This window comes from Pristis pectinata, chromosome 7, assembly GCF_009764475.1.
Source record: "Pristis pectinata isolate sPriPec2 chromosome 7, sPriPec2.1.pri, whole genome shotgun sequence".
NCBI classification, from domain to species: Eukaryota; Metazoa; Chordata; class Chondrichthyes; order Rhinopristiformes; family Pristidae; genus Pristis; species Pristis pectinata.
In genome coordinates, this window is record NC_067411.1 from 8,741,244 (window position 1) to 8,767,539 (window position 26,296).

The 26,296-nt window shown below is 40.2% G+C and overlaps 1 protein-coding gene across 6 annotated transcripts in view; it reads left to right on the plus strand.

Moving 5' to 3' along the window:
• Nucleotides 1-25,741, plus strand: part of clcn3 (chloride channel 3) — a 137,552-nt gene extending 111,811 nt beyond the window's left edge. For 4 of the 6 annotated variants that reach the window (XM_052019760.1, XM_052019763.1, XM_052019761.1 and 1 more), the window contains 4 exons: nt 3,904-4,302; nt 6,591-6,807; nt 20,211-20,286; nt 23,045-25,741. In XM_052019760.1, the coding sequence (XP_051875720.1) occupies nt 3,904-4,302; nt 6,591-6,807; nt 20,211-20,286; nt 23,045-23,203 (851 nt within the window). In that variant the 3' untranslated portion in view covers nt 23,204-25,741. The remainder of the gene's footprint in view (nt 1-3,903; nt 4,303-6,590; nt 6,808-20,210; nt 20,287-23,044) is intronic. The other 2 variants (XM_052019765.1, XM_052019766.1) reach the window with 1 other exon arrangement.
• The last annotated feature ends 555 nt before the right edge of the window (nt 25,742-26,296 follow it).

The following is a 26,296-nucleotide window of genomic DNA, read 5'->3' on the forward strand; positions in this document are numbered from 1 at the left end:
GGCATACTGTGACCAGTCTTCTCAATCCTTTGACAGAAGAACCCATATATGTATGTAATCATATGTATGTAATCATATATCCATTATAATTTCATTATTCCAGAGGAGGTAAATTCTGTGTCTCTTTAAAGCATATAGCAGAAAATCAGAAGGTAGGACCGTAACATTTAGAAATAAAAGCAACGTCAGGTCTGAAATAGAGACAAAAACAGAAAATGATGCAAAACGGCTGGTCAGGCAGCATCTGTGAAAGAGAAATAGAGTTCACGTATTAGGTCAAAGACTGAAAATGGAGGGTAGGTTTTTGGAAGGAAGGTTTTCAACTTTAATAAGCAGCGTAGAACTTTGTGTAAAATAGTTACTGACGTTAATAAAAATTAGATGATATGAAAGTCTGAAGCCATGTGAATATTTGCTTAGTAAATATCCCTGCTCATTGAAGGAAACATGAGCTGCAGATAAAACGTGAACATTAAGTTTCTGACACTGATGCAACTAGCTTTGTGGTTTACAGTGCTGAAGAAATATTTAGATGGTCTGGTCAGTTGGTTAATCCAGAAAAATGTGGGGTAATGCATTTGTGGAGGTGTGGCAAGACCAGGGAATATAGAATGTGGGAGAATATTGAGTGGTGTGTAAGGACAGAATAACCTTGCAATATATGTGTTACAGATCTTTAAAGATAGCTGGGTAGGTAAGTAAGATGGTTGAAAAGGTATACAGACTTCGCACAGAATACAATTGCTGGAAGGCTCTGCTAGAATCATACACAAGACTGGTTAGGTCACATCTTGGTACAGTTCCGCTCATCAGATTAAAGATGTGATTGCACTGAAGAAGGTGTAGAGGGGATTTGCCTAAATGTTATCAGTGCTAGAAATGCATAGGTAGGAATTATTTTCTTTTGATCAGGGGAGATTGAGGGGAGACATAATTGAGGTATATAAAGTTATGAGGATCCTGGAGAGAGTAACTCAAAAGTACCAATGTCCTGAGCAGAGGCATCAACATCCAGAGGGCATAGATTTAAAGTAATTGGTGGAAGGTTGAAAGGAATAGTATTTTCAACCAGAAGATGATGGGTATCTGGAACTCACTGACTGTAAGAATGGCAAAGGCAGTACTTGGATTTAAAGAGTGCTTGGATGTGCCCTTGAACCTGCAGGGCAAATGGCCCAAATGCTGGAAGGTGAGATTAGGCTGGAAATCTCTTCATGAATCTACGTAGACAGCACAGGTTAGATGGCAAACTCCTGAGTCATAAAATTTTCTGTGATTCTATTACTGATTCATGATTGAAAACCATTGTGGAAAGCCTATTCGCCAAACAAATGAGGCTGGATCCACCACCAACTCATTGGATTTTAAAACATTCTGACATCTATACTTTGCAGGTGGTCTTCATTAGCTAGAAAGCATTACAGGGTTCTCCTGACCTTGCTGACAGCGTGATTGATATATTTTAGCATATTGATTCAACAATGACCACTTCAAACCAAAACCTAGTTACCTTATTAAAATGTGGGTGTAGATGGGTTTAGAAGTTCTTATGGTAAGCTTGTGTGAATGTTGGGGGGTTAGTGGCCGGTTTCCCTCCTTGGACTTGAGCACAGAACCTAGGCTGACACTCTAGTGCAGTACTGAGGCACTCTGCACTCTATGATATGGTGTTTTTCCGACACAACATTAAGTCTGCATGCAACCAAATCTAATTCAGTTATTTGTTTATTGACTGGGACTAACCAAACTAGCTGCCATGTTTTATAGAGTCATATAGCACAGAAACAAGCCCTTGGGCCCACTGCGTTCATGCCGCTCATTGTACCTATCTACACTAATCCCACTAATCTTCATTAGACCCGTTGCCTTTTATGCTTTGCCAACTCAAACATTTATAGAGTTCTTCTGAAATGTCATGACTCCACCACCTATTCAGGCAGCACATTCCAGACTCCGACTACCTCTGTTTGGAAAAAAAATACCGCCTCAAGTCCCCTCTCAACCTCCTACTTTTCACCTTAAACCTATACGCTCTTTTCTTTGACACCCCACCATGAGAACAAGTTTTTTACTAACCACCCAATCTAACTCCCTGATAATTTTATATACCTCTATCAGGTCATACCTCAGCCTCCTCTGCTCCAAGGAAAACAAACCCAGCCTATCCAGTCTTTTATTTATTTCGTTATAAAAATTGCATTTCAGAGAGCAAGTTGTTGACTGTAAAGTGCTCTGAAATGTGTGAAGACATTTATACGATGATATATAACTGTATGATGTTTTTCCTTTATTTGGATCTCCATAACTAGAACTCCATCTCAGAGCCAGAAACTGTACTTTCATGCAGGCGACGTTGAAGATCTGGGTGTTAAAATGTTGCTGATTGCTACACAATTGCTGCTGATAACTATTGAAATAATTTGCATCAGAATTTTACACACGCCTGTAAGCTGGATAACTAAAAATACTTCAGAGCAGGACATCAAACACTTGTTCCTGAAATAGAACTTGGTCTCACACCAGTTCTATAGGAGCGAGTGCACAGCATGTCCATCTGCATCTCATTTCTTCTTAAAAAAAAGTTAACAACTAGGATGGAAGCCCTTCCCCGTTTTTCAGTGGGATGGTCATGTCGGAATTACTTCTTTTTTGTCGTTTTAAAGATAAGTATTAGAATTAAAGGCCCAACACAATTTGCATTTTGAGATAGATTCTGTGAAGTACCTGACCAAACTATAGCTGAATTGTAGAAAAATTGTGGAATGTTACATAAGAACTTAAGGAGAAGCAGGTGCAGACAATTAGGCCCTTTGTTCCTTGTCTACCATTCAGAAAGCTCCTGGCTGATTTTCTTTAACTAGCCCCATATTCCCTGATTCCCTTAATATCTTAAAAATCTAGACTGCTCTGTATGTAACGTATTCAATGACTGTAGCTCCACACCCTGCCTTTAGGTAGCGGAATTCATCTGTATCCTGAATGGCCTATGCTTTACTTTGCCACTGTGATCCCTTGATTCCAGATGCACTATCAGGGGAAACTTCCACTCAACACCTCGCTTGTAAAACCTGGTAAGAATTTGTATGCTTCAATGAGGTCACCTCTCATTCTGAGAGAACCAGGTTTAATCTTAATCTCTGATCAGACCTAGATCTCCAATGAGCCTCTCTTCAGAATCAAGATCTCCCTCTCTGCTTAAATAAACAGTTTAATGTCTCTGAAATCAGCATAATCTTGCTGAATGTGGGGAATAAAATGCCTTGCGTGTCTATGAGAAAGATGGGATAAACAGTCCTGATGCAGGGTTTCAACCCAAAACATCGACAATACCTTTCCCCCGACAGATGCTGCTTGAATTCCTCTAGCAGATTTTTGTTACCTTCTATAGTGCTTAGTAGAAAAAAATCCACTCCAAGTAATTCAAAAAGAAAGTTTGTAAACTACAGTTAGCTCCCCAAATACAATCCACTTGGGATTGAACTGATTCTGATCTGTGAGCCAGTACAAAACAAGACAAGAATTGTATGGGATATAATGCCATTTATGATGTCAATAAAATTTCAGATATTAAAAACTATTAATACAGCAGGATAAATATCACAAGTCCGATGAAGCTGTAATTGTAGTTGAATATAAAACCCCTGAAAAACTGCACAGTTAAACCATGGCCAGATATAACTCAAATTCTGACATTAAAGTAAGAGGAAACAGGGCTAAGGATTGAGGTTCAAGTGAATCCTTGTATTTAAAGATTGCCTGAACAAGGAATTTCCACAAAATTCTTATCCTTCCACTCACTGGAGATGTGCTGGCCGAATGAATGAAAAAGTGATTTTAAAAAATGGTATGGATGGAAAATTATCATAGCTTCTTTATAATAATTTTTGTTCTCTTGTTTTATAGGTGGTGTGACACGGATGACAGTTTCTCTCGTGGTAATTGTATTTGAACTAACTGGTGGGCTGGAGTACATTGTTCCTCTCATGGCAGCTGTAATGACAAGCAAATGGGTGGGAGATGCATTTGGCAGAGAGGGCATTTACGAATCACATATCCGCCTGAATGGGTATCCATTCCTGGACGCTAAAGAAGAGTTCACTCATACAACATTGGCAGCGGATGTAATGCGGCCTCGGAGGAACGAGGCTCCTCTCTCGGTCCTGACTCAGGATGATATGACAGTCGAAGACTTAGAAATGATAATTAATGAAACAACTTATAACGGTTTTCCTGTCATTGTATCAAAAGAATCTCAGAGATTGGTTGGATTTGCACTCCGAAGGGATATAACTATTGCATTAGGTACGTGTTGAGTATTGTGCATCTTCACTCATGCATGTCCAAAATTTACTGATTGGTTAATGTAGCTGTCAACTTTTAAATGATGAGGAATGTGCACTCACTTCGCTAAGTGTTTCTCTACTATGAAAATGCTCCAGCTTTCTAATAGAGCAGTGTGAAGTCTGTGAAGAGAGGTGCCAGAAGCACAGTTAATTCAATTTTCCTTGTTCAGACTATTCCCTACCCATTTCTCTGGTGAAGGTGATGACTAATAATGGTAATCCTCAGTACCTTAAACAAGTAGATGTTCATCATATACAAAATAGGTAGTGGGGATTGGTGGGCTATCCAGCTATGGGTTCACCACTACTATACCATCCGGCATCATACATCTGTTATTAGAACACTGATTATTAGTAGGAAATCTCAACTCCTTTCTTTTCTCCAACTCCTCTTTCTTTATAATCATCTCTTCATTGCTTATTCTTTCCATCACTTTTGATAGCAGCTTCCTTGGTTCAAAGAAGAGCTCACTCTAATCTATATTACCTTACGTGGTGTACTTGCTCATTGAGTCATCTGAAGGTCTTTACCTCGGTGCCACTTTCGTGCATTATTGCCAAATTCCTTCCCTTCATATCTAAAAAGCTATCAATCTCTGCCTTGAACATTACTCAGAGACTAAGCCTCCATTAGCCCTCTTTAATGGTGAATTCCAAAGAATCACAGCCCTCAGGTGAAGAAATTTCTTCTCATCTCTGTCCTGAATGACTGACCCCTTATTTTCTGATCTCCAATTCTGGACACCCCAGCCAGAGGAAACACCATCTCTGCATCTAGCCTGTCGAGCCCTGTAACAATTTTCTGCATTTCAGTGAGATCACTTCTCTTTTTTTTAAAGTTGAGACCATCTGCCATGTTGACTTAATCTCTCTTCCCACAACAAATCCACCCTTTCAGGAATAATTCTACTGAACCTTCATTGCACGTCCCCTTTCACAAGTACAGTATATCGTTCCTCATGCAGAGAGACCAAACCTGTAAACAGTATTCCAGATGTCTTAACTGGGACCTGTATAAGTATAGTAGGACATCTTTATCCTTGTGCTCAGATCCTCTTGCAGTAAATGCTAGCATACCACTTACACTCCAAATATTAGTTTTTTAGCTTTCATCATTCTCAAGAACATCCAGGTCCTTCAGAGTTTCAACACTTTGCAGTCTCTCCCAATTTTGTTTTCTACCAAAATGGATGACCTCGGATTTTTCCACATTATATTCCATCTGGAGATGTCCTCGGTCATTCACTTAAACCCTAGAGCCTCTCTGCATCCTCCTCATTGTCCACACTATCACAGGCACAAGGAGAAAATCCCCATCAGTCACAAAAGCACAACCAGGGATGGTCAGTAAATCACAATTTTGCCAGCAATATCCATATCTTGAAAATTAATTTTCATGAGCATATTTCAAACAGTAACCAGTTAGATAAAACTGTATGTGAAGTTACATTTGAAATATACAGACCAAGCAGACTCAAATAGTATTTTCTTATCATCAATTAAAGAGAGGCTGAAGATCGAAACAAACCAAAGGGAATAGCTACCTGGTATACATTGTGGGTTGGTGTCTAATCCCTCTGAGAAAGTTTATTGGAAAGAGAAATAAAAGGAGTTTTAAAAATAAAGCTTAAGGAAGGAAACAATGAAGAGCAGGTAGGAAAGCAGATTGTTAAGTGCTGCCATGTCTCTTTAAGCTGCAGCTTCCTCCCCACCTTCTGCTCTTACCCCCCCCCCCCCCCCCCCCCCCCACCCAACCCCTGGCATCCCCCCCCTCCCCCCCCCACCTTATTAAAAAGCAGTAGGTTCATGATTGAAGAGGTTTGGAGGTTGGTTGCTTAGTGGAAAAGTAGAGGAATGGATTAGAAGGGTTACTAGTTTGGACATTCTGGCATCATTTTTGGAATTCGTGACGTGTTTTTTTGGCAAGGCATATAGGGGATCAATATTAGGGGAAAGTGGGAGAAAGTATCATTGTGTACTTCTGTTTTCAAAGGACAGGCAGTAATCACACTGAGCAAACAGCTCCCAGTGTGTATGCCTCTCATTGTTCTCAGTACAGTCAGCAAGTTTATGACTGTTGTCCACACTGATAGAAAGTGTCTGGTGCAGATACTATAGTTATAGTTTTTTTATTCAGATAAGATTAAACAATACAAACATATTGAGATAATCAACAGTCCCAAATCCTGAGTTCCTGATAATTGAAGCAGATTTTCAAATTTTTGTGTTTTTTTTTTCTCTTTTCAGAAAATGCTAGAAGAAAGCAAGAAGGCATTGTCAGCAGTTCCAGAGTTCACTTTACCCAGCATGCTCCAACACTCCCAGCAGACAGCCCACGCCCATTGAAGCTGCGAAGCATTCTTGATATGAGCCCATTCACCGTTACAGATCATACGCCTATGGAGATTGTAGTGGACATCTTTCGTAAACTGGGTCTGAGGCAGTGCCTTGTAACGCATAATGGGTAAGTAATGTTTTGAATCACCTTGGGGAAAATGTATGGCACACAGTAATTCTGGCTGCAACGATATGCTGAGATTTAAAGAGTATTTTAAAGTTGTACTTTAAGTATCTTTTGATAGAACTAAATAGCACAAGATTGTGCTGGAAGTGGTAGCAGTTGCAAACAATTTTGTATTTGTGCTGAGAACTAGTCAAGGGGGAAGAAACATTTAAAGCAGTCTGTTGAATTTGTGGAGCTTTAAGATTGGGTTATCCATGATACTCTCTAAAGGTAATGAGGGTTGGTATTATAGATGAAAAGTTCCTTCATATGTAATCAGCCTCCATGTACTTGGAGAACTAGGCTCCATTTCTCAGGGGAGGGGGGGAATCGCCTTCCCTTTTCAGAAATTCACTCCCTTCTGCAGCCAGTTTACAAAGTGATACCATCCATTTCTGTTTTCTGTTTTGAATTAAAATATATGTATATTTCTTTAGGTAGAGTTATCAACTACAAAACATTGTATTGGTCATGTTATTCATCATTTGCAAGGTTGAAATTAGTGTACTTTGTTATACAGAACGGGAATATATAGCAAGCAGCGGTGCTATATGAGTAAATTCTGCTATCGTTTTCTCATTACCTCTGTATATTTTCAGTTTTGTTGGACGTTGGTAGCACTGTGGAGGGTGGGCTTTATGGAGATCCAGTAGACCTTACTCGGTATGAGTATGCAGAATGGTAAAGACGTAGCCAAGTTTTTGTTTAAGGGGAGGCAGGGAGAAGCAAGTGGACTGGCAGGATATGGTGTATGGTCACGAAGTGTAGATTGTTTCTCATCAACCTCATCAGAAAGAGGAATCCAGTTCTTACTATGAGTCAGTCGCATTTCTTCTAATTATAACTCTTGCCTAAGTTCTCAGCCATCAGCCACAGAGGTTAAGTTCCAAACCATGACAGGAGTTGTCTTGCTGCCTCTTGATTGTTAGAGGGTATACATTTTGAATGCACAGACTTCTGTTTGTGGGGAAAATGAATTTGGGCACATGGCTCCATTCAAATTCTGCAGCCAGTGGAGTTCGTAGTGCCTAATAAATGGCTCATCAGATGATTGGAATTACACACCAGCATTAATCTCTAACAATGGGATTCAAATTGAAAATGTCAGCACCTTTGGAAAAACTTGAAAGGTCAATTGTATTCTGTAGATTTGAGCACATGTTTTAGAATGAAATAAAGGAGCATAAGCTTAAATCACGGTTGGAGTAAGAATGGCAGACACTCTGCTTAATCCTTTTCTTCATCACTTTTCTTCAGCTAGCCATCATGTTGACTCGGCACTTCTCCTTAATCTCATGTAAACTTGATATGGTTCTGACCTCAAGGCCAGAATATATCACTCATCTCAAGTTGCTTTGAGAAGATGATTTTTCTCAATCCTGCAGCGTTCTGTGTGATTAAACTGTATCCATAATGTATTAAATTGGGTTTCAGGATTTAGGCTGGGTATTCTGCAGTGTATAACTCCTGTTTTTTTTTTCTCTCAGTATCTTTCCCTCTATCTATAAGGTACAAGTCAAGAGTGGACAGTCTAAATGTTTTTTCTCTCTTTCCTAGTTCTGAAGAAAGGGTTTTGGACCTGAAGTGTTTCTCTTTCCACAGATGATGCCTGACCTGCTGAGTGTTTACAGCACTTTCTGTTTTTGTTTCAGGAGTTGATAAGATACTTCCCATTTTCCTTGATGCATATAGCTTTGATAACTTTGAAGGACCTTGGCATCCTCTAGAACAGAACAGCCTGGATGGGTGGTATCCTAAGTATTTGCTCAGTCCACTATCTGCAGAATACGACACAAGAAAATAGGAGTGTGGCACAGGAGTGGTCCACCTGGTCTTCTGGCACAGGAGTGGTCCACCTGGTCTTCTGGCACAGGAGTGGTCCACCTGGTCTTCTGGCACAGGAGTGGTCCACCTGGTCTTCTGGCACAGGAGTGGTCCACCTGGCTCCTCAAGTATTATTGTGAATGAGCTGCCCCAGGTCTCTTCTGTGCCAGTTTCACAGAGCCCCCAAAGCTCAGAATTTGCTTGCAGGCACATGCCTGAATTTACTTTCCCAATTGGAGTTTCTTCTAAATTTTTATGCTTGTTAAAGAACAGCCTTCTCATCCCAGGAATTAGCCAAGTTGATCTCTTCTGGACCATCTCCAATGCTAGTATATTCTTCATTAAAAACAGTACACAGTACTGCAGGTGCAGCCTTACCAGTGCCCTGTATAGTTATATAATACTTCTCTATTTCTAAAATAAACCCTCCAAACAATAAAAGGACAGTATGCCATTTGCCTTAATTGCTTTGCACCTGCATGTTAACTTTCTAATCTATGTGCACAAGAAAATCTTGATTCTGTTTTACGCAACTCATTTACTGTCTTTCTGCATTTTTCATAAGAATGTGCCGTTTGATTGCTCCTATCGAAATTTCCAACATTAAACTTCATTTGCCAAGGTTTTGCCCAGTCACTCAATCTATCTAATCCTGTTGCAGAGCCCAAATATCCTCGTCACAGAATGGATACCCTGCACTCTGCCCCTTCCTCCAAGTCATTAATATAGATGGTAAATAATTGAGGACCAAGGACTGGTCTTTGGGACACTCCACTCAATATGATTTTTCAGTCTGGCAATGTATTCCAACTTTGTGATAACTGGACTTCAATCCGTTTGAACACACTACCCACCCCCCCCCCCCCCCACCAATACCATGAGTTTGTGCACTAGCCTTTTATGTGACACCTTATCAAATACCTTCTAGAAGTCTAAATACACTACATCTACAGATTTCCCGCTATTGACTCTGCCTCTTTTATCTCTATGAACTCCAGCAGATTTGTCATGCATGATTCCTTTCACTAAATTATGTTCAGTTTGATTGCACTGAGCTTTTTCTAAAGTGACGACTATTTCTTCCTTGGTTATAGACCTCAGCATCTTCCCAGCAACAGATTTCAAACTAAGTGACCTATAATTTCATGTTTTTAGTCTCCTTCCCTTCTTGAACAGGGTATCATATTCACAGTTTCCAATATACTGGTACCATCTTAGAATTCAGTGAGTTTTGAAGAACTTCAACCCATGGCTCAAACTGTCTCTGCAGCCACTTTCTTTAAAACCCTGTCTATCACCCTTTCCCCGCCCCCCCCCCCCCCAAAACCCTCCCTGTTGCCTGCCGATCACCTCCCTCTTCATCTGGATCCACCTATCACTTGCCAGCTCTTGCTCCACCCCCTCCCCCCACCATTATATACTGGCAATCGCCCTCCCTTCTTTCCAGTCCTGATGAAGGGTCTCCACCTGAAACATCGATTGTTCATTTCCCTGCATAGATGCTCCTTGGCCCGCTGTGTTCCTCCAGCATTTTGTGCATTGCTTCAGATTTCCAGCATCTGCAGTCTCTTGTGTCTCCTTTAAAACCCTTGTGTGCAGGTCATCAGGTCCTGGTGACTCATCTGCCTGTCATGCCATTCATTTTTCTAATAATTCTCCCTTGTGATATGGATTACTACATGCTTTTTACTCCAATTTGGAACTAGCCAATCTGTTATCTGTGGGATGTGTGCAGTGTCCTCCACCTTGAAGACTGATACAAAGTATTGATGTAAATTATCTGCCATATTTGTTGTTTTCCATTATTAGCTCCTCAGTTTCACTCTCTGGGATCCAACCCTTGGTTTGGCTACCCCTTGTATATCTAGGGAAACTCTAACAGTGGTCAATTTAATTATTGGTTTATTATTGTCACTTGTACTGAGGTACAGTGAAAAATTTGTCTTGCATGCCGTTCGTACATATTAATTCATTACACAATGCATTGAGCTAGTACAAGGTAAAAACAATAACAGAATACAGAGTAAAGTGTCACAGCTACAGGAAAGCGCATTGCAAGTAGACAATAAGGTGCAAGGTCAAACAAGGTAGATTGTGAGGTCAAGAGTCCATCTCATCATATAAGGGGACTGTTCGATAGTCTTATCATCATGGGATAGAAGCTGTCCTTGAGCCTGGTGGTATGTGCCATGTCTTTGACCCCATGCCTTTGGAATGTGGGAGGAAACTAGAGCACCCAAGAAAATCTATGTGGTTTCAGGGAGAACGTGCAAACTCTACACAGGCAGCATCTCAAGTCAGAACTCAATCTAGGTCACCAGAATAATGAGGTAGCTTGGATAAATCTGGCAATACCTCATGTAAAAAATTCTGATGTGAAATGATATGATAGATACAAGGATGATGTTTTTCCTGGCTTAGGTGTCTAGAAACAGGGATCACAGGCCCAAAATAAAGGAGTTGCCTTTCAGGACTCTGGTGAGAAGAAATTTCTTCGCCAAGGGGGTAATGAATCTTTGGAATTCTCTACCCAAGAGGGTCGTTAGCAAAGATCAATGGATTTTAGATTATCAAGGAATCAAAGGACTATGGGGTTGGTCCAAGAGGTAGCACTGAGAAAAAGGATCAGCCCTCATTTCATCAAATGGTAGAGAGCAGCTGTAAAGAAACAAATGGCCTCTAGCTTCTATTTCTTACAGATCATAAATGATTCATACTTGTATGCATTTGTCAGCACTTCCCTTTATTCATTTGCTGCTCTCCCTGGATTTATTTATCACTGGGACAGTAGCAAATGGACCTTGGTATTTTGTCATCTACCATTCCTGTGATCCTGCAGTTCACCTTCAGCTGGGAGTATCTGTCAGGCTTTTAGCTTGTGTTGTTGCAAAAGTATTTAAATAGCCTCAAGAGGTGATACTCCCAACACCCTGACACAATGGAGCTGAAATTATTCACTCTTGTCAACTTGTGAAATAAAATAATATCCTGCCACCTTGAACCCTTGTCTGTTTTTGCATTGAGGAATATTAGTCTCTTGGTGTCACTAATTATTTACAAGTCACGCTGAAAATTGCTGGTTGTGGTTTGCTTTTCGGCGGCTTCTAATTGTTTGTTTTTGTGATCACTTGGTGTGAGCACCCTCTGCTGGCTCAGATACACCTCGCCTGATGACAGCAGTTCAACAGTGAGTGGATTAAATCATTTTCCTGTTTGCCTGGGGTTCTGGAGGAGATTTTTACATCATCTTTAGCTACGGGTGAGGTATTGGAAGACTCTATCTAATGTTGTTTGCATATTCAGGAAGGGCAGTGGCAATAACCACAGGCCGGTGAGCACTATGTCAGTAGTAGGGAAGCTATTCCAAAAAAAATTCTTAGGGATGGGATTTATGATCACTTAGAAAAACAGGGACTGACTAGGGGGACTCAGCATGGTATTGTGCGTAGGAAATCCTGCCTCAAAAATCGGATTAAGTTTTTGGAGGAGATTGCTAAGAAAATTAATGAAGGCAATGCAGGAGGCATGGTGTGCATCGACCTTAGTAAGGCATTTGACAAGGTTCCGCATGATAAACTGGTCCAAAAAGTTAGGACACATAGGATCCAAGTTGCTTTGACAAACTGGATCCAAAGTTGGCTTAGAGACAGGATAGTGGTGATGGGTTGCTTTTCTGAATGGAAGTCTAACTAGTGGTGTACTGCAGGGATTGACGCTGGGACCTTTGTTGTTTGTGATCTGATTTGTTGATGACATGGAGACTGATGAAGTTATAAATAATAGGGATGGTTGCCCATGGTTACAGAGGGACATAGATCAGCTGGAAAGTTGGATGGAATAGTGGCAGATGGAATTTAAACTAGAGAACTGTGAGGTGATGCATTTTGGGTTGTCTAATACTGGATGGACATATAGTAAATGGCAGGGACCTTAAAAGCGTTCATGTGTTGCAGGACCTTGGGGTGCAAGTTCACAGCTCTCTGAAAATGGTGACACAGGTGGATAGGGTAGTGAAGGTGGTGTTTAGCACGCTTGCCTTCAAAGGCAGGAGTATTTTTTAATTTAATTTTGTTTTAAATTTTATTTACAGCATGGTAACAGGCCCTTCCGGCCCAACGAGTCCGCACCGCCCATTTTTAAACCCAAATTAACCTACCCGTACGTCTTTGCAATGTGGGAGGAAACCGGAGCACCCGGAGGAAACCCACGCAGACACGGGAGAACGTACAAACTTCTTACAGACAGCGACGGGAATTGAACCCCGATTGCTGGCGCTGTAATAGCATCGCGCTAACTGCTACGCTACCGTGCAGCCACCGTGAGTATAAAAGTTGGCATATCATGTTGCAGCTGTACAAGACATTAGTTAGGGCACACTTTGAATATTGTGTGCAGTTCTAGTGACCACACCATAGAAAGGACGTGGTAGCTCTTAAAAAGAGTGCAGAAGAAATTCAGCGGGATGTTGCTTAGAATGAAGATGTATCGTTGTAAGGAAGGACTGGATAGGCTGGGATTGTTCTCACTGGACTGCAAGAAGCTGACGGGTTACCTTGTAGTCGTTTATAAAATCATGAGAGGCATAGATGGGGTGGATGGTCACAAGGGTAGGGGTATCTAAAACTAGAGGGTACAAGTTTCTCGTACAGAGGGTGGTGGGTATCTGTAACAAGCTTTCAGAGGAGAGGTGTATACAATCAGCGTTTTAAAAAGTATTTGGACCTGAATAGGAGGAATAGAGGGATTTGGGCCAAATGCAGGAAAATGGGATTATCTTGGATGGGCATCTCAGTCGGCATGGACAAGTTGGGCCCTGTTTCTGTGCTGTATGGCTCTATGTTTGACTTCTTTGAAGAGATGACTGGAAAAACCAAACAGAGGAATGTCCAGATTTTATTTTTTTTTTTAGTTGGTTAATTGGATGCAGATATTACTGGCATGAACAGCAATAGTGGTGAGCTGTCTTCTTCAGGCATTGCAATCTGTTTTGTGTTGGCAGTTCCTGAGTATCTTAGAAAGGAATTCCAAGATTTTAATGAAGTGTTTGAGGAGTTTCTAATCAGGATGGTGTAAAACGTGGAGGAATCTTGGAGGTAGTGATGTTCCTTTGCACTTGCTGCCCTCATCCTTCCAGACTGTACAGATTGTGAGTTTGGGAGATGCTGTTGAAGAAGCCTTGGCGAGTGATGATACCGTACAACCACAGTGAATTGCTGATAAGAGAGATGATATGTAAGGTGGTGTTTTGGGGGCTTGTCAAGGATGTTGCTTTGTCCTGAAGGCCATGAGCCTTCAGTGTTTTTGGACGTGCATGTCCAAACAAATGGAGAGAGTTCCACTTTATTCCTGACATGAATTGTGGATAAAATAAGATTTTCAGAGGTCGGATGGCAGGCACTTACTGCAGATTATCAGTCTCTTGTTCAATGTTGTGTCCATATTATTTATATGGCTGGTCCACTCAAGTTTCTAGTTAAAAATGAGCCCAGGATGTCAGTGATGTTGGGTAAAACTGTTAAATTTCAACTAAATGCAGTTATTCTCTCTCTCTGCTACACAAATCTTTTTGCAATAAACACCAATTTACCGTTAGCCTGCCAAACAGTTACTATACCAGTGCATTAACTTTCAGTGATTTGTGTACAAGAACACCCGGGTCCCTCCTTTTCAGTCTCTCAGCATTTACAAAGTACACTGTGACTAAAGAAATTCCTTCTGATAACAGCCCTGAAAGGCCAAACCTTTGAGATTGTGACCCCCGATTCAAGACACCACCCAGTGATTTTTCTGTCAAAATACATGGCCACACATTTTTCAATATTCCATCTGCTTTGTGCTCTCTCATTCACTTAGCCTGTCTATATTCACTTGAAGTCTCTCTGCATTCTCCTCACAACCCACTCTGCCACCCAGCGTAGTATCATCAGCAAACTTGGATATAATACACTTGGTCCCTTCATCCAAATCATTGTGCACGGCAGATGTCCCAGCATCAATCTCTTCATCATCCCACTCGTCATGGCCTCCAAACCTGAAATGACATGTTTATCCCTACTCTGTTTTCCGTCTTTAACCAATGCAATTCACCACACCGACTTGTACCTTCTCATCTACACTACAAGTTACAACTTCAAAAATACTCTTGACAAATTTACCAAACATAGTTTTCCTTTCGTAAATTCATGCTGACAATGCCAAATTGTTATTTTTTTCTAACGGCCTTATTACCACCACCTTAGTAATAGATTTCACCATTTTTCCAACAACAGCTGTCAGGCCAACTGGTCTGAAGCCCCCTGTTCTCTCTGTTTCTTTTTTTTTCTAAGTAGTGGGGTTACATTTTCTACCTTCCAATCCATGGTAACTGTCCCAGAATGTATAGTATTTTGGAAGATGATAACCACTATCCCTCTTTCAAAAACTTGGGATGTAGGTCATAGAGTCATGCAGCACAGAAACAGGACTTCCGACCCACTGGCCATCCGTTTACACTAATCTCATTTTTATTCTCCCCACATTCCCATCAATTGTTCCCAGCTTCTACAACTCAACTACACATTAAGGACAATTTACAATGTCCAATTAACTGACCAACCCACACATTTTTGGGATATGGGAGGAAACTGGAGCATCCTGAGGAAACCCACGTGGTTACAGGGAGATCATCCAGTCTCCACACAGACAGCACCGGAAGTCAGGATTGAACCTGGGTCACTGGCAATGTGAGGCAGCAGCTCTACTGGCTGTGTGAGACAAGTCATCAAGTCTTGGAGAGTTACTGGCTTTTAGTCCCATTGGTTTTACTATCACTTTCTTTTTAATAAAAACCCCATTGTTTTTCACTGCTTCAGGAGATTTTCAATGAAAGCAGATTAAAAAAAATAGTTGTTCACTAGATTACTGTCAACATTGTATCTATACAGAAATAGCTTAGCTGGAGGTGCAAGTATTCTCACCTAACCTTTCATATTGATCGGCCTATACAGTTTCTCTGTTCAGTGTCTTGTTGATATCGTGTAAAGTAAATGAAATTGGCTGAGCACCATCCTGTGTGATGTTGGAAACCACCAGAGGCAGTCGTCCAATTGGTACTTTAAGTGAAGATGATAATTACAGGAACATCCAGATGGGGTTTGATAAAAGCCCTTCATATGAGATTCTTAGCTAAAGTTGAAACTGATGGACTGTTAGCTAAAGCTAAAACTTGTCTTTAGCTGACAGTGAGAAGGGATAAAGGGAACCTACTGTAATTAGCTTGATGTGAGCAGTGATGTCCCATTGGTCCCAACCATTGACTTTTATTGATATCTTTGTGACAGAAAGCATACATCTAATTTTACCAATGGCACAAGCCATGCATTGGTTAAATTGTAACTAGTGCAGATTGAAGTATAAAATTAACAAAGATCGATAGTTTGGGCAAAAAGGCAAAAATTGCAGCATATGAATTTTAATTGCTGCCAAATGTAAGATTGTTTAATTTAGACCTCAAAGGCATACTTTCTGAATGGTGAAAATTGGGACACAGTAAAGGTCCAAACATTACTTGTGTCTCATATATATAGATTATGTTATATACTTACATATTACGACACACAAAATCCATTTGGTCCATTGGGCTTATGCTATCTCCCTGCAGAGCAATTCCAGTAGTCTTATTCCCCTTTTCCTTATTTCTTTATATACTCCTGCAATTATTTTCTCTCGCATGCCCATCCATTTCTTTGCCACTTTCCTCCACTAAGGGATAGTAGCCTATCAGCCTTTCTTTGAGATGTGAAAGGAAACTGGAGCCCTTGGAGGAAACCAACAGGGCCACGGGGAGAATGTGCAAACTCCACACAGAGCAGCACCTGCAGTTGGGATTGAAGGCGGGTTTGGGATATGGGGCAGTAGCACCAACCGCTGTGCCAGCCTTCCACCACCCCCAGATCCTTGAATTGTCATAGATAAACACAGAAAATAATCAAAAAAGCTATGTCAAAGGTTAGAATATAAGGGATTACAACATGGTACAACTACATGAGGCCATGTTTAATCCGTAACTGGTCCACTCTAGTCACCACATCTTAGGGTAGTAATTTGAAGGCAAATAAAAAAAAAACTACAGATGCTGGAAATCTGAAATGAAAACAAAATGCTGTAGATACTCAGTGGGTCAGGCAGCATTTGTGGACAGAGTTAACATTTCGGGTAATTGACCCTTGATAAAAGTGAGAAAATAAATTGCAGAGAAAGGGAGTGGAGAGAACAAAGGGAATTGTGTGAAAGGATGGAGACCTGAAATACTGTGGTTCAACTTATACAGAATTGTATACTGATGGAGGAGCTCAGCGGGTCAGACAGAGTCTGCAGAGGGGAAATGGACAGTCAAGTGTTTCGGATCGAGACCCTTCATCTGGTCTGAAAGAGTAGAGGGGACATAGCCGATATAAAAAGGTGGATCCAGGTGAGGAGGGGTTGACTGGCAGATGAAGGAGGGAAGAGCGGATATAGCAACAAAGGCTGGGAGATGATGGGTGGAGGCAACAAAGGGCTGCAGATGATGGAATCTGACAGGAAAGGAAGGTGGAGCGTGGAGCCAAATAAGGGAGTGGGATGGGTAGATGGGAACAGTGGGAGGGAGGGGACCCAGTGGGAGGAGTGTGTGGGTGATGGGCAGATGGAACAGGTGGGAGAGGGGAGAACGAAATTGCAGGGGGGAAGGTGGGGGGAGATGTGGTGAATCTTTAGGTGTGATCCATGAAGCAGTTCACCCTGTGCATTAAAGGCACTGAACACACACCAACAGACCACAGTCAAGACCCATCAAGCACTGAGCTAAAATAGCAGAGATATCACCAAAGCACTTTCAGTAATGTGTCTGGATGGAATGTTTGGAAACCTGTCTGTAGTCTTACTACTGAAGATAGCCAGCCAATTTGCATTTAAACTACAGCCCAGGAGAATATAAAATTTTGGTTTGTATTTGGGATTTTCTGCCTTAATAAGTAGAAGTATTTTCATTGTGGCAAGATTGAAATGATTTGTGAATTGAATCAAATTTCAAGGGTGTTGAATTCATGTTATTTCCAAATTATTTCTGCTGCATTTTTCCACTAATATCTATTCAGGTGAGTTTTGCTTTCCTGTAATTTCTAACTGAAACTAATGTAAGATAGTATTTTTCAAGCAGTAGTTACAAGTTTTACCAAACGACCAATCATATGAACTATTGTGTTAGCTTCTTAATGTGAAAATCTTAGTGTTGCACTAACTATGGACCACCAGTCTTCTTATGTGTTTTTTACATGGAATTGATTTGGTTTATTGATCATAGTAAAATGGATAACTTTCACTGTGTTCATTTACTTATAGTTATATCCATAGGGATAGGTATGTTAAGAAATGGTGATAAATCCATATTATTTAAAACATGAATTTAAAATCCTATATAGTATCAGTAAGTTTGGAGGCTGGTTGATGAGACCCAGTTAGAAGTACAAGTTAAAACTTGTCAAAGTGGCTAAAACGAACACCCTAGGAAGTAGATTTTACAGAAGTGATAAAGTTGTTAAAGACGTAGTGAGACAAGAAGGATTTGGGCAGAGTGCTGGAAAAGTGAGTTAAGGATGGTGCAGGTTGGAGGGAGGTTCAGCAAGCGAGAACCAAAAGAGAGAAAGGTGTGTGTTCGGAAATTGGATGAGCAAATCCAATTTTTACAAACAAATAACAGTTTTGAAATCGATATGGGTGAAGACAATTAAGTTCATCATCCCAGTCCTTGTGCTCTTCCGTACGTTCAGGAGAAATTTTTACCAAACACACCCAACAGGAAATTGGCAGAAACTGACTGACTGATTTTAACACCCCCATCTATTTTTATTCACCATTTGAAGTCAATGTTGGGTTCCACATAAGTCAATGATTTTCCAAGGGGTCGATCAATTTAAAATTAACCCTAAAATCCATGGTATCAACCTTCAACTAAGAGTTAAGAAATCTGAAAGTACCTTCATTTTATGTTAAGATATTATCCTCTGTGAAACCCACCTGAAGGCACTGGAATTCAAGATTGTAGAAATTTCAATGTACCTTTTAACTTTTTAGTACATGACCTCTTCAAGAAATGGGCAGCAATAGGGAGGAAATAGAAGATGGATCTTTTTGATAGCAGGAAATGGATCTTCTTGATATTTCAGGAAAACCAGATGTAATTTTGGAAATTATTTCTTCAAGGATATGTTGACAATTCTTCAGCAATTGCTTGTTTCTTTCAATGGTATATTCAGGGGCAGTTGCTGTGGGCTTTACTCTGGTGAATAAAAGAAGTTACCTTGTATTTTTATGGATCTTTTAATACACATTACTGGCTTTATTGTGCTTTTTCTTCCACCTCCTGCCGTCTTTGCTGATGTGTTGGCCAAGAACAAATTGAGAGACGTGTCACCACAATCAGCTGACAGGCGATGTGCAAGAGTAACGCAGAGTAATTCACTCTTCCCCCACCCCACTTCCTTGGCACCATCTCTTTTCTGCAGGAGCATCTGCCATTCGCCCAGGACATGACGTCTGTCCACTGTTTCCCCTTTCAATATGCCTCACTGTGCTGTTGTGTGAATACGCTGATGTTGTAGCACTACGCAGCTTTGTGTTAGGCTTCCTAATTTCAGTTCATACTGTTTTTAGCTAATCCTTGCAACATGATGCTGCTTTTGATTAGCGAGTGCAGGTTTCCATTTCCATTTGGTTAACCCAACTCTGACTGCTTCAAATTTCAGCCACTTTCCCACTATGTTCATGCTGAGGAACCAACAATGCATTGGATTTATCAAAGTATTTTGAGGGGCAAAGGGAAAATTGTGCCAAATAACTTTTAGAAACAGTGTTAATAATAAATTTGAATAATGAAAATTTATGGGAACATCACAAGGTAATGTGTACTCTCTCTCCATACAGCTTTTTAAAAATGGTCTATAAAACCCCGACCATATATTTGCTTCACCAAACTGCATGTTACAACAAGGCCTGTTACACCCGATGTGAAATTTGACCAATTGCTTGGAGCTGCATGGAGTAAATATTATTGCACAAAGTTTGATGAATTAGCATGAAATTCCTTTGTCCACTTTGTTTAACCTGAAGTGTTAATTTTATTAGGCACTGGTGAATATAGCTGATGGCTCTATCAGTAACACATGAATTACAAGGCCAAGACCTGGAGACAATGTGTAGCTCGTGTAATGCTAATAGTGCAAACTTATCCTTTAAGGCTACCGCAATCATCTTAACCAAAATGATTAATGAAACACAATCATTCATTTCCATTGACTTGCAGGGGAGGGGGAAGAGGTGCTTAATGCTTGATTCTTAAGTTTTAAACTATATAAGAGAAAGCATGTGTATTTTTTTATTTTTAGCTTTTAAGCATTTTAGTTGCTGCATTTTGTCATGCATTTTATTTTTAATTATTTTCTACAGCTTGTTTTCCTGTTGTACAAACATAATTTGCTTCATTTTATTGCAACACGCAGTCATTAGCATAACATGATCTGTTTCAGGAATATCTTGGGGATCATCACAAAGAAGAACATATTAGAACACCTCGAGCAACTAAAACAACACGTCGAACCTTTGGTGATTAGTCATGGCACATCTGCTAAATAGAGGAATGAACTATTTTTTAAAAACTGCAGTGAGAGGAAGCATGAAACTGTGACATGAATACTACTTAAAACTCCCTTTACTCAAAATTGTTTTGATTTTTTGGGAATAGCTAAGATCACATATCTTAATGAACCATAAAAGCTTGTTTAACCTCCATAGCTGCGAAGAAGTCTGTGTCCAATTTTTAAAAATTAAGACTGGATTAAATTCACCAGCTATTGGTGACTTATTTTATTATCACTGAGACCTATGTTCTTTCATTCCTACCACAGGATTGAAGTGTCTGAAAACCAGCAGTCTTGCTAACTTTCTATTGATTACCCTGCCAGCTTGACCAGAGCACAGTATAAAGTGAATAACTAGATGCAACATTTGTGGCTCTCGTTTATCTGCAGTTTCATCTCTGTTGCCTTTTAAGCCACCACGTGCATGCATATATTTCAACTTGTTATTCATTCTCAGATAAAAGTGCAAGCTTTTTATAGACTGCTGATGCAAGAAAGTTAACTTAGAACCACAGTACTTTCAACATGCTGCAATAGAATGATTTGGAAGCTCACTTGAAGTGTTAGTATTGTTTATTTGATATGCTGATCCCAGCAAGTATCAACTGCATACCTCTTGTAATTAATTCTGGTGTCTATCTATTTCTAGTTTGTCCCAAACTGGTGGCAGCAGGTTGCCGCCTTCAACTGCTGGCATTCTGGGTAGGAAATGGCTGGGTTTCCTGAGTCACAGAGGAATCTTTCAGAGTCTTTATCCCCTGTGTATTTTTATGTCTTCTCGCAGGTGACTACATCACTGTGAGAAGGGAGGAGGTGGGTGGAGTGGATTGGTCCTGTAGTCATCATTGTACATTGTTGATAGACATCGTATGTACTTAAGGGTGCACACCATCACCCTGCACGTGCATTGAAACAGCTTTGAGGGCAGGGGTGCAGATGCAGTTATCCAGAAAGATTGGAGCACTCTTTCCCTCTGTGCCATATCAATGCTGGAATTGTCTTCCTGATTTTTTTGCAATGTTGGACATCTTCTATAATTAACCTGTTGATGTTATCAAATAACTAAGGGAATAATGATCTAACTTACCAGCCAGAAGTCCACAGCTTTGAGAGTAGCAGCAGTGTTGCATCTTGCCAAAGAGAGGAATTGGACAGATTGGCTCCCAATCTGTTTTCTTCCTGATGGTTGGATTAGGTTAAATTTCTGCCTGTTTGCACAGTCATAATCCAGACTAAAGGATCAGGACAAAATCCTTGGTTGCCAGCAGTCTTGAGTATTCCATGGCTGCTGGTAGACAGTAACATACAACTGTCCCTCTGGTGAATCTAGAGATCAAATGATTGCTAATTCCAAGTGTAGGGTCAAGTGTGTGGCAGGCAGTCCTCCAAACAGGCTCCAGCGTTTCCTCGGTGAACTTAAAAGGGAAGGTTACAGCTGTCTGAGCAGGCAGAAATATAGTAAAACTGCAGATTACTCTAGGTGAGCTGCTGCTTTCTATTTCCATAATATTGTTCTCTACAGAAATGTCCCTGGGATCAAAAGTCGATCCATTCAGCTATCATTGAACTTGTCAGAAAGCTGAAATCTGTCCCAATCTCAATAATGACAGTTGCATCAACAAAGGTCCCTCACTGGTTGGAAGTCGTTACCCCGACATTAAGGTCATTATGTCATGGTTTCCTATTATTGTCCCTTACAACACGAAAAAACTGTCAGTCAGCCCAAGTGGTCTCTATTGGTGTTTCTTGGACAGGCCAAAATGTAATGCTATTGGGGTAGAGTACACGTGTGTGTGTGTGTGTGTGTGTGTGTGTGTGTGTGTGTGTGTGAGACTAACGTAAAAAGAAACTTGTGTAAACCTGTGCATACACTTTTACAATTGCACACAAAATATTTTTTGCAGAAAATTAGATTCCATCTATTATTCGTTTCTTAATTCAACTGATTTTTTTTGTCTTAAACTAAGTAATATGCATCATCTTTTTTACAATGATAGTTGTGTGCACGTTTTGCTTTGTGCTTTATCACTCATGGTCAAGGTTGCTACAGTGTTAAGAGACTGTACAGCTCATAGAGATCACCTTCCAATTTGTTTGGTGTTTAACAGTGGAATTGGTATGTATCAAACATTGTTTCACCTTCCTCAGGTTTAGGCACCTATGAAATCCTTATGCGAAATATTCCCAAGGTGATTAATTTTGGAAATCAGTATATCCTATTCCCCACTGCACCCATGCCTCCCCTTTCCCCATCCCTCCCTGCTCCCTGCCCACCATGGGCAAAAATGCATCCTGCAAATTTGTTCATAGTTCACGTTTCATGCATCCTGCTGCTGTTAGGATACTAACGGGATCAGTGGGGACGGTCTCTATCCAATTTTACTTTCTGCTTTCTTCTTAATAATTTTGTCAAATCCAGCCATCTCCTTGCCAAATCTTGTAGCTAATACTACACCCTGTATGTTTTTGATCAATGAAATTAACAAAATAAATCTTAAATGTTGTTTCTTTCTTGGGATGTACATGTTTCAGCTATTACATCTGAGCCAATTATTTAGAGCCGCAAGTCTCACACTGATATTGATTACCACCAGTGGGATTGGCATGAACGTTCTCTGTCATTTTTCACCTGCTTTTTCCCTAACCTGTCCCAGCTGCTGCTTATTGCGGTTACCATCCTCTCACTGAATCCGGTCCTTTATGTTCCCCTTTCTCCTTTCCAGGCGCCTCCTTGGCATCATAACAAAGAAGGATATCCTTCGTCATATGGCTCAAATGGCAGATCAAGATCCGGAGTCGATCATGTTCAACTGAACACCGTATCAGAGGATCACGAGGAAAGTGAGGAGGAAGTCCACCTGTTAAAGAGCACAGATATCTGACAGCTCTGCAGATTCCAGCTCAAATGGCAGCACAGAAGGAAGGCAAAAATCTTATTGCGGCTCAGATAGCACTGAAATCTGCTTTGATGTGGGAGTTTGTCAGCAGTGGCCCAAGTCAGTATTAAACCTGATGCCCACTACTACAAAACTATACCTAAAAATGTCCACTTTTAAGATTATTTTTGTTGTTGAGATATGCTATTAACAGATAGAGAACGACGGTGGAAAACACAGATATAAATGGTCCTCCTGCCGTATTTAAACCACTATACTCAGTCATTGGTTTCTTTGGTGTCTCCAGGGTTGTGCTGAAGCAGACCATCTTGCTACAAGGCATTGCATCTTCACACAGAATACAGCCCATTTCAGAAATATTGACAGCTGGAGTCTTGTTTTGGAGGAGGGGGGGGGGGGGTGGCGGGAGAGGGAGGGGAGCAGGATGCTTACTTCAAAATGAGCTGTGTTCACTTCCCTGAATACTTAACTACTTTTCCACTGTGAAAGGTGAAGAGAACAGAGACCTCACTTTCTGTGACTATCTTTGCCATTGAAGTAGACAGTTTCCAATATTAAGATGGAGGGAATCCAGTCAAAAAAAAAAGTGTGATGTCCTTACCTATAGCAAATTGTATCAGGCAAGCACCAGATCTGAAAGTACTTCACCAAAATTAAAAGCTTTAAAGAAAGTACTTTTCTGAGTTTTGTCAGGAGAATGAGTTGAAGTGGGGCTTGGCAATTTGTGGAACTTTTTATCCGTCCTGCATTTTTTTTTAAATTAATAGTCTTTAATGAAATTGAGGGTCTGTTACTGCAGGATAACATGCTTTTATGTGCATTGATCTCTCCCCTCTTTTACTGCAAGAGATTTACTAGTAATCTCTGGATTATGTTTGCATAGTCAACAACTTTACAGATACAGTATAGCACAAGTAATTGCTTTTGTCACATCTGAACTTTTAATATTCACCTCTGATTACTGTAATGTTTCTAACTGGAATCTTGCACGTGGTTTTATTAGATTTCGGTAACTATTGTGATAAATTGTGCATTTCATATTCAGGTGATTTTTATTTTACTGCTGACATCAGTGGCCAAATCTTGCAATTGAATCCATCTTTTCAGTGCATTATAGGTGTAGTTTTTGCACTTTTAATTTGCACCATTATTCAGCATTGGTAGGGAAAAGTTTACAGGATGATTCAAATAATCCATTTTAACTAAATTGACCAAATGAAACAACTGTAAAACTGGCATTATTCATACATATTGCATTTCAGGACAATATTTCATAAGATATTTCTTGTGGTTATTTTTCAGGAATGTTAGACTAAAATATAAATGGTTGAAGAACAGATGTTGCTTTTTAAATAACTTGAAGTTTGCACTAAATTGCTAACTGTTATAGAGGTGACCTCCAGCATCTTTGCACAGAATTGAGAAAGCATTTGTGTTCCTTTTGTTCTGTCAAGCTGCTGGTAGGAGACTGAAACCCTGTGAGCATTTTCAATGGACCTCAAGCTTGCTTGAGTAGAAATAACCTCAGTGTGAGCTACTTGAAAATGATTAAGCATTATCAGTTAATTGCTTCCTTGCAATCTTTGTATATCCTCAACCAGTAATTTAGCAAAGATGCCCAAGAGATCAAAATCAGAATGTGTAGAAGAATGATTAAAAATCTACAAATAACAATATCATTGCAGAATTCATCATCTCAGACAGCATATGCAGTTAAAAGATATCTCAGGCAGCTTTTATGGCTAAAACCGTAGCATTTTCTGAAAGTGTTGGATTGACCATTCAATTCAACATAAACAATACTGGAATAATATAGTGCAAATACTGGAACTCAAATTAAAAATGTGAAACGCCAGAGGTACAGAACAGGCAAATCAACAACTGCAAAGGGTGAAGATAGACTGGCATTTATTTCAAAATCATGGCCAAACATGGTTCTGACATCTGTGCCAGAAACAATTAGCTTTTTTCCCCTCTTCATATGGTTATAGATTGTAACTAGAATGTACAGAACCAGAACACAGGCCCACTGACATCAACATAAACTTCCCTTCTTGTATTTGTGTATCTTCTCTTTAAGGGTGATTTAAGATATTTGCCTCAACAACCTCCTGTGCTGCAAGTTCCACATCCTCTCCACTCTTAGGTAAAGATTGTCTGTTGGGTATCTCTGGCAATGTTTTTGCTTTTACAAGGCAATGTGGTGTCTACAGCACCTAAGAGGACTCCCTCCACCCACTTTACATGCGCCAGATAGAGCAGAAAGTTTTAAAGAGAGATCCTATTGGGGTGGTGCCTGTGTCCAGTTGTTACCTGTTGCCCTGCTTTTGGTTAATGAAGAATGCTTCATCTTTGTTAACCTGTGATGTTGCCTAGAATTGTATTTAATACTGATCCTCAATGTTATTTTTTAATTTATATTTGGTGTATTAGAATTTCACATTCTTAAGGTGAGCTTAATTATGGTTACTGTGGAAAGTCTGATTATATATTATGTATTAAATTCTCTGTTACAACAGTAAACCTTTGTTGGGAGTTTACTTGGGACTTTCCTGTGTTGATTTTATTCCTTTTCATAATTCAGTTAAAAGACTAAAAGCATCAGCCAAAGCATCGAGTACAAGAGTTGGACGTCAGATTGCAATCACACAGATTGTTGGTTAGGCAGCACTTGGGAGTATTGTGTGTAGTCCTGGTCACCATACTACAGGAAAGGTGTGATTAAGTTAGAGAGAGTGCAGAAAAGATTATCTGGGTTGGAAGGCTTGAGTTATAAGGAGATTGGATAGGCTGGGTCTGTTTTCCCTAGAGCAAAGAAGGCTGAGAAGTGACACGATACAGGTATATAAAACTATGAGGCACAGATAAGGTAGATAGCCAGAGTCTGTGTCCCATGGTAGAGGGTCTAAAGCTGGAGGACATATTCAATGTGAGAGGGAGGAGGTTTTTCAAAAGAATGGGTAGACAGTATCTGGAATGAGCTGCCGGTGGAGGCAGGAACAGTAACAACATTTAAGAGACATCTGGACAGGTACTTGAACGAGCAGGGCAGAGAGGGATATGGAATTAATATAGGTA